Source organism: Arachis ipaensis, chromosome B03 (assembly GCF_000816755.2).
Source record: "Arachis ipaensis cultivar K30076 chromosome B03, Araip1.1, whole genome shotgun sequence".
Taxonomy (NCBI): Eukaryota; Viridiplantae; Streptophyta; class Magnoliopsida; order Fabales; family Fabaceae; genus Arachis; species Arachis ipaensis.
In genome coordinates this window covers 115,625,817-115,642,106 of record NC_029787.2, presented here as the reverse complement: position 1 = coordinate 115,642,106, position 16,290 = coordinate 115,625,817, and the positions used below count along the sequence as shown (strand labels likewise).

Genomic DNA, 16,290 nt, shown 5'->3' with positions numbered 1-16,290 from the left:
TATCCGAACAGCTTGTTCGAACTTAGAGATACCCCAATCCAACCACTTGGATACGTCTCACTACATACAACCTTTGGAAAGGGAACCCGGTCAAGGACACTCAACATAGACTACATCGTAGTCGACGTGAGCTCGGCTTACAACACTCTAATAGGTCGAAAAACACTGAATTAGCTCACCGCGGTAATCTCGACTCCACATCTGTGCATGAAGTTCCCAACTCCGGAAGGGATTGCCACCATAAGAGGAGACCAAAAGATTGCGCGACGCTGTTATAATGAAAGTCTGAACCTTAAAGGCAAAAGAGAGGAAATCAATACTATCGAACTCGGGCCAGTACGGGCTCGCGAGGAACTCCGCCCACAACCTGAAGGCGAAACTGAAGAAATCCAGATCGGTGATTCCCGGGACAAAACAACAAATATCGGAGCAACCGTAAAGGGAGACTTGAATGAGCCCCTGATACAGTTCCTAAAAGACAACGCCGACCTCTTTGCATGGAAGGCCACAGACATGTCGGGTATAGATCCCAAACTAATGTGCCACAAACTAGCAGTATACCCAGGATCTCGGCCAGTGCAGCAGAAGCGAAGGAAACTCAAACCAGAAAGATCCCAAGCAGTGGAAGAGCAGGTACAAGCCTTACTGGAGGTATGATTCATAAGGGAGGTCAAGTACCAACTATGGCTAGCCAACGTAGTTTTGGTAAAAAAGTCAAACGGAAAGTGATGGATGTGCACTGATTACACTGATCTAAACAAGGCCTGCCCAAAAGATCCCTACCCACTCCCAAATATAGACACTCTTGTAGATGCCTCTTCCGGATACAAGTATCTCTCCATCATGGATGCTTATTCAGGATACAATCAAATCCCGATGTATCCACCAGACCAAGAAAAGACCTCATTCCTAACCCCAAAAGTAAATTAGTGTTATATTGTCATGCCATTCGGGCTTAAAAATGCATGAGCAACTTACCAAAGATTAATGAACAAAGTCTTTGCTAATCATATCGGAAAGCTGATGGAGGTCTATGTAGACGACATGTTGGTAAAAACACAAAGTGAGGAATTATTGCTGTCCGACCTCACCAAAGTATTCAACACCATAAGGAAGCATGGTATGCGACTTAACCCCGCAAAGTGCACCTTCGCGGCAGAAGTTGGTAAATTCTTAGGCTTTATGCTTACGCAAAGAGGAATCGAGGCAAACCCAGATAAATGCCAGGCTATACTCAATATGAAAAATCTGACCTGCGTCAAAGAGGTCCAACAGCTTAACGGAAGACTGGCTGCCCTGTCCAGATTTCTAGCCAGATCAGCCATAAGATCTCTCCCTTTCTACGCAACATTAAGGAAGGGAAAATTCTTGGGGCAACCACCCATTCTTACCCGACCACGGGTAGGAGAAGCGCTCATATAATACCTCGCAGTGGGGAGTCGGGCAATAGCCTCAGCACTAGTGAGAGAGGACGAATGTGGGCAACAACCCATCTACTTCATCAGCATGGCCCTACAAGGGGCCGAACTAAACTATCAAAAGATAGAAAAGTTTGCCTACGCCCTCATATTAACTTCTCGGCGCCTCCGCCCATACTTCCAAGCTCACACCATCAAGGTTCGGACCAACCAGCCCATAAAAGGCATCTTACAGAAGACCGACTTAGCTGGAAGAACTCCACAGTGGGCAGTCGAGTTATCTGAATTCGATCTTTAATATGAAGCTCGGACAGCTATCAAATCACAGTATCTGACAGACTTCATTGCTAAGTACACTGACCCCCGAGAACTCCTACAAAATGGAATCTCTACGTGGACGACTCTTCAAACAAAACCGGAGTGGTGCAGGCATAATTATAGAAAGCGATCAGGGAACCCAAATCAAGCTATCACTAAAGTTTGAGTTCCCTGCCTCAAATAATCAGGTTGAATACGAGGCGCTACTGGCTGGTTTGAGGCTGGCTAGGGAGGTAGGAGTTCAAAGGCTTACCATTTTCAGCGATTCACAGGTGATTACTACACAAATAGAAGGGAGCTACCAAGCTAAGGATCCCACCATGAAAAAGTACCTAGACAAAACCAGAGAACAACTCGAACAGATTAGAGAATACAAGGTCCAACATATACCTCGGGAACAGAATGTCCGAGCTGATACGCTTTCAAAACTAGCCAGCACCAAACCAGGGGGCAATAATAGAAGCCTCATCTAAGAAACACTACAAAGCCCGTCGATCTTGGAGGAAGAAAAGGTCCTAACCATATCAGGTAAGGATTAAGGAGGGATGACCCCTATAATCAACTACCTCAAGTCAGAGACGCTCCCCACAGATAAGAAGGAGGCCAAAAGGCTAATACGAGAAGCACAGTACTACACCATAGTGGGCGACATCTTATATAGGAGAGGGATCTCAACACCCCTCCTAAAATGTGTGCCGACCTCCAACACATGGGAAGTCCTGGAAGAAGTACACAGTGGCATGTGTGGCAACCACTTGGGAGCATGAGCTCTTTCCAAAAAGGTACTCCGAGCTGGAATTTTATGGCCGACCTTGCAAAAGAAAGCGACTGAATTTGTCAAAACATGCCCACCATGTCAGAAGCATGCTAACTTCCACATCGCCCCACCAGAAAAACTCATCAGTGTTACGTCGCCCTAGCCATTCGCAAAATGGGGGCTCGACCTCCTTGGGCCCTTCCCTCAGCGGTCAGGGCAAGTCAAGTTCCTCATTGTAGGAATAGACTATTTCACAAAATGGATTGAGGCAGAGCCCTTAGCTCATGTTACCGCCCAAAGAATTCGAAAATTCCTATATAGAAACATTATCACAAGGTTCGGGGTCCCTTACTCTATCACCACAAATAATGGCACTTAGTTCACTGATACATGTTTTAAAAATTTGGTAGCTAACTTGAAAATAAAGCACCAATTCACATCTGTAGAACACCCACAAGCCAACGGACAAGCAGAAGCCGCCAATAAAGTCATACTGGATGGATTAAAGCGGAGACTACAGGACGCGAAGGGAGCTTGGGATGAAGAGCTCCCACAAGTCCTATGGGCATATCGGACAACTCCATATTCTACCACAGGAGAATCACCCTTTCGACTTGCTTACAGAATAGAGGCAATGATTCCAAAAAAAATAGAAGAAAGATCTCCCAGAATGATCTTCTACAATGAAGAGGCCAACTCCCAAATTCAAAAAGAGGAGCTCGACCTACTTTCAGAAGTTTGGGAAAGAGCCCGGATTAGAGAGGAAGCATTAAAGCGTCGAATGGCTCTAAGGTATAACCAGAAGGTAGTTCAGCGAAGCTTCGCCACCAACGACCTTATCTTTATCCGAAACAACATCAGAGCAAGTCGACCAGGAGAAGGGAAGCTAGCAGCCAACTGGAAAGGACCTTATCGAGTTGTAGAAGTACTAAGGAAGGGTTACTACAAGGTGTCCGACCTCGAAGGGCGAGAGCTACCAATTTCATGGCATGCCTGTAACCTAAGAAGGTACTATAGTTAGAAAATAAAAAAGATCTTAGGTCAAGGTGCACTCTTTTTCCTGAAAAGATTTTTTAATGAGACACCAGGTCAAGATCTACGAGATTGCCCGACCTAGAAGGGTAAGCACTCACATGTATATACTTCTGTTCATATTCCTACTTTTTATCATTTGAATAAAGTTTTCAGATTCCTAAAAAGTTTCCTACCAAGACGCATTAACCTAAGCTCATAAAACGCAAAAAATCATCGTCCGATTACGAAGAGGTCAGCAAGGTGAAAAATTCATCGTCCGATTGCGAAGAGGTCGGCAAGTTGAAAGCGGTAGTAGCGGGTTAATGCAAGAAGTTATAAAAAGTAATCCATAAAAAGCATCCTGACGAGGTTTGGCTAAAAATGGACTACTAAAAATAATTTAACAAGGCCCGACAGAGAAGTCAGACCAACGAAAGGATCACTAAAAAGGGACAAAGACATGCCATGCTTAAAGGTACGAAGTCTTGAAAAAAGACACTACTTAAAAATCAAAAGCACAAATCGAAACGGCGCTAAAAAGTCTTCCAACTAAACTATAAAGAAAAGGTTCCTTATTGGAATGCTACCTAAAAAGTTGTTGGAATATGATTAAAAAGACCGAGCAATGGAGAACAGGTCGACATCCAAAAAGGCCTAACTTAAAGAGACAAAGACGACCTTAACAAAAACAAGACAAAAGCCAAAAAAGGTGAATAAACAACCAAAGGCCCAAAAAACGTGCACTAAAAGGGACACATCTCTGCCTAATATTCCATGATTTCAAGACAAGGCTATCAAAATCGTTCGAACAAACTAAAAAGGTTCTATAAGAACACTAAAAATTTGGTTGACGAGTTAACCCCAAGGATCATTTCGCCCAAACAGACAAAAGAATGATCCAAAGGAGGTCGGACAGAAAAATATATACCAACCCCCTACAAAATCCACAGAGTTTGTAGAGGTATGAACAACATATCAGAAAAATATATCCAGGCAAATAAAAACACTAAAGACTCAAAAGGCTACCTAAACAGCAACCTCAGAGTTTAAAAGTGTGTGTTTTTCCAAAATAAGTTGCATAGAAGCAACAAAAGTGTCAGGAAAGTCTACCATATTAGAAGATTACAAAAAAACCAAAATCCAAAAAGCCTATAAACCGGACTATAACAGTACAGAAGGAGAAGTCGAGGTTGCAGAAGCCTTGGCTGGTGGCACAGGAGGAGGACCTTCATCATCGTCATCCAGAGCAGACATGATCTTACCATCCTCCACCGTATTATCCAGGCTAAATAAAGTCAGATCAAGCTCAGGGGCAAGAACCATGACTTGGGCCTTCAAGTTTTCATAAGCATTAGTCACACTGCCCACCAGGTGACCTTGGAACTCGGCATAATCCGCATGAGCAGACTCAAGCCTCTCTCTGGTCTCCAACATCTTGCCATAAGTACGGGTGTAGCTCTCTTTATGCTTTTTCGCCATCTCCTCAGCCAGATTGGCAGCAATAGCTCGGGACCTCTCCCTCTCTACATCCAACTGTAATTTTGCCACCATAGCATCGAGCTCATCCTTCAAACCTTTAATTCTGTCAATTTCAGATCTGGCATCTTCCACAAAAGCCTTAGTCGCATGGACTGGAGAACCCTGGACCGTGCGATACAAAGCCGCACTCATATGAGCCATCCGAACACTATTATTAGTGATGAAATTCAGGCGACGAAGAATGGACACATCGTCCATAGGAATGTGGCCATAAGGAGCTATCTGCTCATCAACAAACTCCACGGCATTAAAATCCGGGGCATTCAAGTCATAAGGATCAACAGTTTTTTGCTTTTTCGGAGGAGGGCCAGCAGTAGAAAAAGAGGTCACTCCAGAAGATGGTCGAATTGGGTCAGAGGGAACAGTCCGGACTTGGGGAGTCAGAATGATCTTCATCGGCTCTGAAGTGTCAGAAGTTGGCTTCTTGGGACGAAGTTGGGAAGATCCCTCTCCAGAAGTCTTCACACTTAAGTTTTGTGCAGTAGTCACTTTCTTCGCCCTTCGAAAGGCCTTCATGGAGTCAGTAGATTTCACGATTTCTGAAAAAAGCCAAGAAAGCAGGTTACAAAGGAGAGAAAGAATGAGCTAACAAACAAAAAGAAAAGCTAAAAAAAGTCAGTCACTACCCAGTTCAGCACGGAGAAGGGAGGGATCTCCTAGAAATCTCTTCGTTTCGAGATGAGGAGGTTCTCCCCAGTTCTCCTCAAACACACCTACAAAACTTGCTCTAACTCGCTCAAGCTCTCCCAAGAATACTTAACCACTACTGGATCCTTTTGCCAGGACAAAGGGAAAGTGGGTTCGTTATTTTCATCCAAAAAGAAGGGCCGAGCTCCCTCAACAGCTCGGACCTTAAAGTAATAGTTCTTGAAGTCACGAAAGGACCCATCACACATTGAAAACACTTTCTTTCCTTGAGTAGCTCGGAAAGAAATCCAAGAGGCTTTCTTTTTAGCTACCCTAGGCTTTGTCAACACAAAAAGATGGAGAAAGAGAGTTTGGCTAGGTCGGACACCCAATTTCTGGCACAACAATTGGAAGATTTTTATAAAATCCCATGAGTTCGGATGGAGTTGAGAAGGGGCTACATTACAAGACCACAACAGGTCGGTCTCGAAGGTGGTAAAAGGGATGGTAATATTCAACTGATTGAAAAAGTAGTCATAAGCATAGAAAAAAGGGCCGTTCCCCCTGAGTCAAGGAAGGAAAACTAACCCTCTCCTCAGGGTCCAGCGACACCAACTCATAATTTTTCTCCTCATCCCTATCCCTACAAATCCTATGGAACCGCCTAAGTCGCACACAGTACTCAGGGTCAGCCACAGTAACACACATTAAAACTATGGAGTCCAGCCAGTCAGACATGCCGTCCGGGATCTTAGTAGACATCCCAACAATATTTTTGTGGGAAGACATAGGTCAACTATTCCTACAGTAAGAAAAAGAAAAATCGGATTACTACCAAATAACTCGGGCAAATAAGGAAACAACTCGGATAATAACAGCAAAACATCAATAGATACGGCAGTAAAAGGGAAACCCCAGGACTCACACTAAAGTCCAGGGGCACCCTTTGGAGGCAACAACAGGGCAAGAACACAGAGAAGGGAAGTCAACAATCTATGCCCTCAAACAAGTCTGAACACCTCTCAAACAAAAGATACTAGGGGAACAATCAAATTAATTAGAAGCATTTCCCCACACAGTAAAGACCATCATCATCACAGACCACACAAAAAATCATCAAAAGCTACAATCCTTTCCTACCAACAGTTTATCTTTGAAGCTACAACCTTTCTCTATAAACAAGTTCAATCAAGAGATTTTCATATACGGAGGAAACGAGTCAAGAACGACGACAAAAAATCCCTAAGGAAGCAAAAACTACCAGAAGCATAAAAGGTACACATCACAGCAAACGATTAGGCACAAAGATGCAATATTTTCAGGAAAACTCAAACTTTCCTTGATCAGAACCCAAACAAAAATCAATGCATTGTGAAAAACGCGACAATAAAATACATGCAGAAAAGAACGGTCGCCAAAAAACCAACCTGCAGAGAAGATGATGAGGACCGCACGAACAGAAGCGACGAACAAAAACTGTAAACAACGAAACACTTTCGAACTGAGAAGACAGAAAAGCTCTAGAGCATAAGAAAACAGAGGGAGCGAAGCACCTCAGTGGATGACAAAAGCAAAGGGTGAGGAGAAAAGAGAAGAAAAAACTGAAAGCAAGTCTTTTGAAATTCAAAATGAAATGTAAAAGAGGGAAAGAAGGAAACGGCAAGAGGAGTTAATGGGCATTAAACCCTCGCACGTTTCCAAGGAAAGAAAAACGCGCGCTACAAATAAGGGAAGAAAGAAACGCTTCGCATTTTAAAGCAAGAAGCTAACCTAACAGGAGTTCTACAAGAGATCGACAAAAGGCAAAATGCTCGAGCACAACTTCCCCAAAAGGGGTCGAAGTCCAAAAAGACACGACCTCAAAGGAAATAGCGAGCTCAAGCAGGGGCACTGTTCATACCCTAGGTTGAGCTATGCGACCCGAGCTGATTGAAGACAAAGCGACCGACCTCTTCAGGTTGGGTCGCCCCGACTTCTCCTTTAAAGAGTTCGGCCAAATCGCCATAAAAGGCCTAAGCAGGTCCAAAAAGAAGGGACCCAGCCCAATCTAAAGGCGGCAAAGCCTAGAAAGATAAAGGTGGTTCCCCTAAAAGATAAGATAAGATAACTAACTTATCTCACTCTTTACCATTATAAATACACTAGAGCACCCAGGTATAAACTCATACTCTGATTCTACACAAAAATCCTGCCTAAAGTCAGACACAACAGCTCCGACCACCACAGTAGATCTCATCCGAGATCGACCTACAATTTCAGGTAACCCTCGGAACAGAACCTTAGTTAAATATTGAGGATGGATTAATGATCCACCAATTGGGATTTGGGAAGATAGATGATTGTATTTCTGTTTTGCCAAATTGCAAAGAATAGAAGGATGTATTTGTACGGTACTGATTCTTTGTATATAGATGAACAGACTCGTTTGTCTGATTTGGTCTGCAATTATCGTATGAGCGACAATTGTTGTTTGATCGGTGATTTTGTATTTGTTGTTTGATCGAGAATTGTCGTGCGATCGGTAATTTTCCGATTTGGTCGGCCATAGGTATTTGATCGGCAATTATTGTTTGATCGGTAAGTGTTATTTGATCAGTAACCCCTGATAGGTTTGATTGTGAATAGAGGTCGGAATGATAAGAGTATAATTTGAGAAAAGAAAGTAACTTAATGTGAGAAAAGGGATTTAAAAATAAGAAACTTATGTATATTTAAAGACCTTTGATTACAAAGGTGCAGGTAGGCCAGCCTCATTAAAACCTCTCCAAGCAAAACCCGTTTTTGGGAAAAATCTTAGCAGTAGAAAAAAGAGTACTCGTCTGTCCCTGACTTTTAACTGTAGTATAACTTTAAAGATGATACATTCCAAGTGTTAGGTATAATATTACCATTTAGACTTTGTAATCGGTAGGCTCCGTTGCCGATGACCTCAATAATTCGAAAAAGGCATTCCCAGTTAGCTGCTAGCTTGCCATGTGTTGATGGTTTCCTAGCCTGTTCGGTTCTTCTAAGCACAAGGTTGTTTACTTGAAAGGATCTTGGGTGAAGTTTCTGATTGTATCACCGAGCTATATATTGTTGCATGGCTCGGTGAGTGATTGCTGTTGAAGATCGGAGTTCTTCAAGGAGGTCTAGTTCGGATTGCCGAGCCTTATCTGTTGTAGTATGGTCGGCCATTTGAGTTCGGAGTGAGGCCTGAGAGATCTCCACAGGTATCATTGTGACGGAGTCGTACACCAGTCAGAAAGATGTTTCCTTTGTTGTTGAGTGGATGGTGGTATTGTATCCCCATATGATCTCTGGAATGAGTTCGGCCCAAAGGCCTTTTGCCTCATCGAGTTTCTTCCTTAAGGCATGTAGGATGACTTTATTCGCGAATTCTGCTTTAACCCATTTGTTTGTGGATGTTCTACCGATGAGAAATGCTGTTTAACTTTTAAGTTCTGCAAAAAGGAAATGAATTTTTGATCGACAAACTGGCGGCCATTATCAGTGATAATGTGCCGAGGTATGCCAAATCTACAGATAATATGTTTCCATACAAAGCTAACCATTTGTTGTGAGGCGATTTTTGCTAAGGGTTGCACCTCTATCCATTTTGAAAAGTAATCAATCGCTACTATTAAGAATTTTACCTGGCCGGCCGCTAAGGGGAAGGGACCGAGGATGTCGAGCCCTCTTTGGTTGAACGGCCAACTTACCTTGGAACTGTGTAGGAGTTCTGCTGGGATGTGTGTGATCGAACTGTGTTTTTGGCAGTTGTCACAGATTTTGACTTTTGTTTTACAATCTTGTTACAATGTCAGCCAATAAAAACCAGCTCGGAGGATTTTGGAAGACAGGCTCCAGGCTCCGAGGTGTGTACCACAAATACCTTCGTGTGCCTCAGCTAGCGTAAGATCGGCTTCTGATCTGCAAAGAGATTTTAGTAAAGGACGAGAGAATCCTCGTTTATATAGGTAATTGTTATATATAGTAAAAAACGAAGCTTGCCGACAAAAGTGCCGAATGTTTTCAACTTCGCCCGGCAAGTTTTCTGTCCGAAGATAGTTTATATATGGTGTTCTCTAGTCTGTGTCCTGCGTAACACTTAGAACTTCTGTTAATTGTATACTGGGTTTAATTAGCGTAAATTGATGAAGCGAGGAATTATTTGTTTGAGTGCTGGCGAGCTTAGATAGGATGTCAGCTCAGCTATTGTCCTCCCAAGGTATATGTTCAATGTCACATTTATGAAATTTTGACAGTAGTGTTTGAAAAATTGCAAGGTATTTCGATAACAAAGGATCCTTTACCTAGTATAGCTTGTTTACCTGTTAGACGACGAGCAAGGAATCACAATATACCTTAAGCCCGGCAATGTTGAGATCGGCTACAAGTCTGAGCCCAGCAATAAGAGCTTCATACTCACTCTGGTTGTTACTTGCCTTGAAGGAAAAGTGTAGTGATTGTTCGATGACATTTCCATTTTCGTCATCTAATATGATTCCAGCTCCACACCCATTTAGGTTAGAGGAGCCATCTATATATAAAGACCATTCGGGTGAATCCTCGATTGCGTCTAGGACTGTGAATTCAACAATGAAATCGGCCAAGAATTGAGATTTGATGGATGATCGGCCTTGGTATCTGATATCAAATTCGGACAGCTCCACCGACCATTTTACTAGTCGGCCAGCTAGTTCTGGTTTTTGAAAGACTTGTCACAACGGTTGATCTGTTCGGACATGGATGACATGACTTTGGAAATATGGACGAAGTCTTTGTGCTGAGAAAACCATAGGCAAAGCTAGCTTCTCAATGCTCGGATAGCGAAGTTATGCATTCTGAAGTGTTTTGCTGGTGAAATAGATCGGCAATTGATGCTTCTATCTTTCTGCAATAAGAGCAGAGCTTACAACCCAGTTAGTCACAGATAAATATAAAAATAGTGGTTCCCCTTGAAGGGGTGTTTGTAAAATTGGTGGTATTGAAAGAGTTTCTTTGATAGTTGTGAATACTTGTTCACATTCATCGGTCCAACGGAATGCCTTTTTCTTTTTTAAAGTTTGGAAAAAACAGAAAGATTTAGAAGCTAGTCAAGGTAAGAATCTAGAGAGTGCAACAAGTCTTCCTGTTAGCTGTTGGACTTCTTTGATAGTTTGTGGGCTCTTCATATCCAAAACAGCTCGGCACTTTTTTGGATTTGCTTCAATACCTCGGCTAGTGAGCATGAAGCCGAGGAATTTGCCACTTTGTACGCCAAAGGCGCATTTATCGGGGTTTAACTGCATGTATTTTTGGATTTGACCGAAGATTTCTGCGAGGTCGTCAAGGTGGTTATTTCCGGTCTTCGTTTTGGCAACCATATCGTCAACGTAGACCTCAATGTTTCTGCCGATCTGTTGGGCGAACACTTTGTCCATTAGGCATTGATATGTTGCACCTGCATTCTTAAGGCCAAATGACATGACTTTATAACAGTAGTTTCTATATTCAGTAATAAAAGCTGTCTTACTTTGATCGGATGGGTGCATTTGGATCTGGTTGTAGCCAGAGTATGCATCCATAAAGCTAAGTTTTTCATAACCAGAAGCATTGTCAACTAAACAATCAACAGATGGTAAGGGATAAGAGTCTTTTGGGCATGCTTTGTTGAGATCGGTGAAATCAACACACATGCGCCATTTATCGTTATGCTTTTTCACCATGATGACATTCACCAACCATGTCGTGAACCTAATTTCCTTAATGAGCTTCTTGGTTTCTTCTAGAGAGGCTTGTTTACGGTCATGGCCAAAGTTTCGCTTTTTCTGTGCTATAGGTCAGACAGACGGATCCAATGCCAGTTTGTGGGATATGACGGATGGGTCAATTCCTGGCAAGTCAGTTGGGGTCCAAGCAAACAAGTTGGCATTTTGTCGTAGGAATGCTTGGAATAAGGCCGTCTCTTCTAAGGTTGGTGTGGATCCCACATAAGTGAACTTTTCCGAGCTATCTGCAAAATAGATTTTATGCAAGTCTTCGGTCGGGGTTGGTCGTTCGAGGATTCTTGCCCTGGGATCAAGGTCGGCCAGGACTGGTAGCTCGTCTTGGTTGCTGATGTTGTGCACATGAGTTTGGATACTTCGGTTAGTCCTTTTAAGACTGTTGTTGTAGCATTCTCTGGCCTCTTAGGCGTCATTGTGGATAGTTACAATTGTATTATCCTGCAAAGGGAACTTAACACAAAGATGAATTATAGAAACAATGGCGCCAAACCTATTTAAGAAAGGTCGGCCAAGTATCAAATTGTAAGGACTAAAATAGTCAACGACCAAGTATTGAATATCTAAAGTCTTTGATAAAGGAACCTCACCAAGTGTGGTTTGGAACCACACAGAGCCCATAACGGGGACCCTCTCACCCGAGAAACCTACCAGGTCTCTAGTGGAAGATTGGAGGATGTTGTTGCTTAGCTTCATCTTCTGAAATGTTGAGTAAAAAAGAACATCAGCACTACTCCCAGGGTCCAGTAGAACCTTTTTAACTATGAGATCACCGAGCTAGAGGGAGATCACAACAGGGTTGTCTAGGTTTGTTATGTTTGTTTTGAAGTCGGGGGCTTGGAATGTTATTTGAGGAAAGTGTGGAGGTGTCTGATGATGATCTTGAATGGCTTCTATTGAAAGCATAGCTCGGTAAGACCGCTTTCTTGCCGAGCTTGTGGTGCCTCCACCTGCAAAACCTCCAGAAATACAGTTAATGATACGTCTTGGTTGATCGGGGGGATTGGTGTTCGGTCGATCTTTATCTCGGCCATGCTGTGCTGCCGAGCTTTGGTCACCCGGGGGAGGTGCACGCCATTGTATATGGCCGCCAATGTACTTATCGAGATGACCTTGCCATGCTAACCGCTCTATAAGGTCTTTGGCGATGACACACTTGTCAGTGGTGTGTCCGTGCTTTTGATGAAAAGTACAATATTTTGATCTGTCTGCACCCTTTGAATCTGGATAGTTGCCGGCTTTTCGTGGTGGCTTGATCAACTTTGAATTCAAGATTTCCTTGATTATGTCGTCACGCTTGATGTTAAACTGAGTATAAGTTTCGTATCGGGGGGTTGGTTTGAAGTTTTTCTTGCTATCTCGTGTTTTATCATCGTCTCTGTATGGTGGTCTCTCTGTTTTCTGAGCTTGTCGGAGTTCTTCAATGTCAATCTGACCTTTTGCCTTTTCGCGAAACTCGGCCATAGTTTTAGGTTTGGCCACAGCGATGGTCTCTTGGAATTTTCCTGGTCGGAGTCCGCTTTTTATTGCATGCAATTCCACCTCGGGGTGGAGATCTGGTATACTCATTGCTATCTTTGTAAAGCACGTCATGTAGTCTTTGAGGCTTTCATGCTGGCCTTGTTTGATTGTGTTCAAGTAATCGGAATCATGCAGATAGATGGCTGACCCAGCAAAATATTCCTCAAAGGGCTTTGATAGGTCTCAAAAATGAGAAATAGAACCTGCAGGCAAAGAATAAAACCAATCAAGTGCAGAACCATCTAAGTAAGATGGAAAATAATGACATAAAACTTTATCAGATGCACCGTTTACTATCATTATGAAGGTGAACTTTTTGAAGTATTTCTTCGGATCACCTAACCCATCATAGGGGGCTAGGGTGGTTGGTAGAGTGAACCTTCTAGGTAGCACGAAGTTCATCACTTCGGCCGTGAATGGTCCGAGTGAGTTTTCTGGATCGTCATTTTCATTCTCTTGCCGAGCTTCTTCATCGTGTTCAGGTTGTTCGTCTTCACACCGAGCAGTTTCGGATACGTGTGTCAGTCCGGACTGATGCTCGGCTTCTTCTGTTCGCTCTTGTCGGTCATTGTTATTTTCGTTCTGGGCATTATTCATATTGGCAATCTGGTTTGTCATTCTCTGGTTTTCTTCCGCCATGCGTTGGTTGGCTTGTTGTAACTCGGTCACCATCCGAAGAAGTTCGGATGGCATAGGTGGGAGTTGCTCAGCCATGGCTAGGAGTGAGGGTGTTGAAGCCGATGAGACAAGAAAGAAATTATATTCTCGGCCCCACGGTGGGCACCAATTGTTCTTGTATGGATACCTGGAGGGGAGCTCGGCTGTTGGGAATCGGCGCCGAGTTGTTATCTTCGATGCCGATCTATGAGCTTTGGGGCAGTTCGAGCCTTTCGCCTGGGGAGATGTCAATTCGAGCAGAGTGTGAACAAGAAAAAGAGGGGAGTGTACCTGCAAAGGTACTTCTAAGCTTAAGTTAGTATTGAGAATTCAATGTGTCCTTTAAGATAGAATATCATACCTTTATAGGTGAAGTAAGATAGGTCGGTTGCATTTCTGTTGGTCTCCTGAATTGAAGAGCAATGATTAGGTTTTTATGGGTAATGACGTTACATTGGACATTTTGATTTCAGGACATAATCCGTTGAGTCTAGCTATAACGTAAGATACTGAGCTATAACGTAACCTGCCGAATAATAACATAATTTGTCGAGTAATAACGTAACTTGCCGAGTTATGATTGATAATGCCGAGTTATGATGTTGGATTTGTAACGGTCGGATAAGATTATTTCATCAAATAAATTAAATTTATGTTATTTTAAAATTATAAAAAGGGAATGAATATTGTATAAATAAAAAAGAGTATCATTTAGACATTTTGTGAAAAAAAATGATATCATTATATATATAAAAAACAAAAATTTCCTTTTCTTTAGGTGTATATTTTATTATTTTACAATTTTTTTTCTACGATATTTTTTAACCGTCAAAAACTAAATAACCCATCGCAGATACGAGTTGTTTAAAAGTTTCTAGTTTGTGAATGAGTTATTAGAGCAACTCCAATGGTAGTAAAGGGAGACTCTCTTGTGACACATGGGGAGATAAAGACTATTGGAATAAAAAGTGGAGAGAGTCTTTTCACTAGGACCGAGGCCAAGAGTTCCTCTAAAGAGGGACTTTCAATAGCCAATAATCTTTTGCCATGTGGTAAGTTATTAAAAAAATTTTAAAAAATATATATATTACATTACATTACATATATGTTTATATTAAATAATTTTGTAATTTTAGATATGGCAATTTGTTAAATAATTATATTAAATAATTAAATTATAATTAATTTATTAATAATTATAATAATTAATTATATTAAATAATTATATTTTTATTTAATTAATCTTAATATTTTTAATAGTGAATTATTTTTGAATTTATAAATTTTAATAATATTATAGTAAACAAAATAATAACTACATTAATTTTAATTATTTTAATTAATTAATTAAGTAGGACCACAACAGGGATTAAAGTTAGTTCCTCTTAATGAAGAAAAGAAAAATACTTTGAATTTCTATTTACTGTTTATGACACAAAAATTGATGTGAAATTACTTTTTATGATAGGTGGATCATAAACAGACTGGGATAAATTTCCTACTAAAAATAGTCTTACATGCAAGAAGCAAAAACCAAACCTAGTTAAAGCGGACTAACCCCCGACACTTTTTTACAGTTAATCATTACTATTTTTTCAACTCATCATTTCCACGGGTTCAAATAATATGGCCAGTTACAAAATACTTTTGTTTGCTTCTAGTTAGGACAGATGCAGGTGCTATAAATATCAATTTTGGGTTCCTTTTTTTTAATTATTCTTCGCAAGAATGCATTATTAGCCTGTTGACTTGTCCTGCAGAAACAAACCATCCATAATTCATAACATAAAGCTTGTCCTGCATTGAGCATTGATACCTCATGTATTAAATTTAAAAATGATGATTTGCCTTTTCTTTCTGAAGAACGTAACTCGAAAGTATTCTGCTGCCCATGCTGATCAGACTGAAAAAATTAAATTAGTAATGAAAAGGACTTCATTATTCAAGATTACGTGGTCATTCAGCAGTCTGTTACTCTTTATCTATCTTACTTTACAGTTACGTGAAATGACTTAGGCGCTTATTATGGATCGGTAATATAACACGTGTCACTTGCCATTCAGACATTGTAATGATTTTTTTTTTTTTAATTTGTTGGACGGTGTAATAGAAATATAGAATATATACTTTGTTAGGAATATTCTTCCGTTGACTATTAATTTAAAGCTTAAACACAGAAGATAGTCCAAGCCTCCAAGCTTCATATCCGAATAATAGCTAAATAGGGATATTAACTATATGTAATGTAATAAATTAAAATGAAACTTTTTCATGATATAGGCCAGAACAAACAATGGCAATCCGTTTGAAAAGTGAATAAGGAATTAAGGATTGCGTTTTTTGTGAATCCAGTATTAAAAGTACAGTTTACCAACTTCTATGCTGGAAAAAATGAACATTATTTCGCAAATGAACCCGTTCAATGTGTCCTTAGCTTCCACTATAGTTAAGTACACAAAAAACCAGAGATATATGATTGTGCATGATTCTATCAATAACAAAATAAATCCCTTCTAGATGAAAAGAAAAATGAATCAGTTGACACAAAGAGCACCTGCCATGAACACCACCAAAACGTTACACCCCCACATTTATCTCTTTTCTTGAACATGCACTAAAATTTCTATGCCTCTTCATCAGGTTCAGATGATACTGGAACTGCACTATAATCTTGTGTTTTGGTAGTGGTAGG

General features: G+C 41.1%; 1 protein-coding gene across 1 annotated transcript in view; it reads right to left on the bottom strand.

Moving 5' to 3' along the window:
• Nucleotides 15,888–16,290, bottom strand: part of LOC107631153 (UDP-rhamnose/UDP-galactose transporter 6) — a gene marked incomplete in the record, with an annotated part of 4,069 nt that continues 3,666 nt past the window's right edge. The window contains 1 exon segment of the mRNA XM_016334500.2: nt 15,888–16,290. Coding sequence (XP_016189986.1) covers nt 16,222–16,290 — 69 coding nt within the window.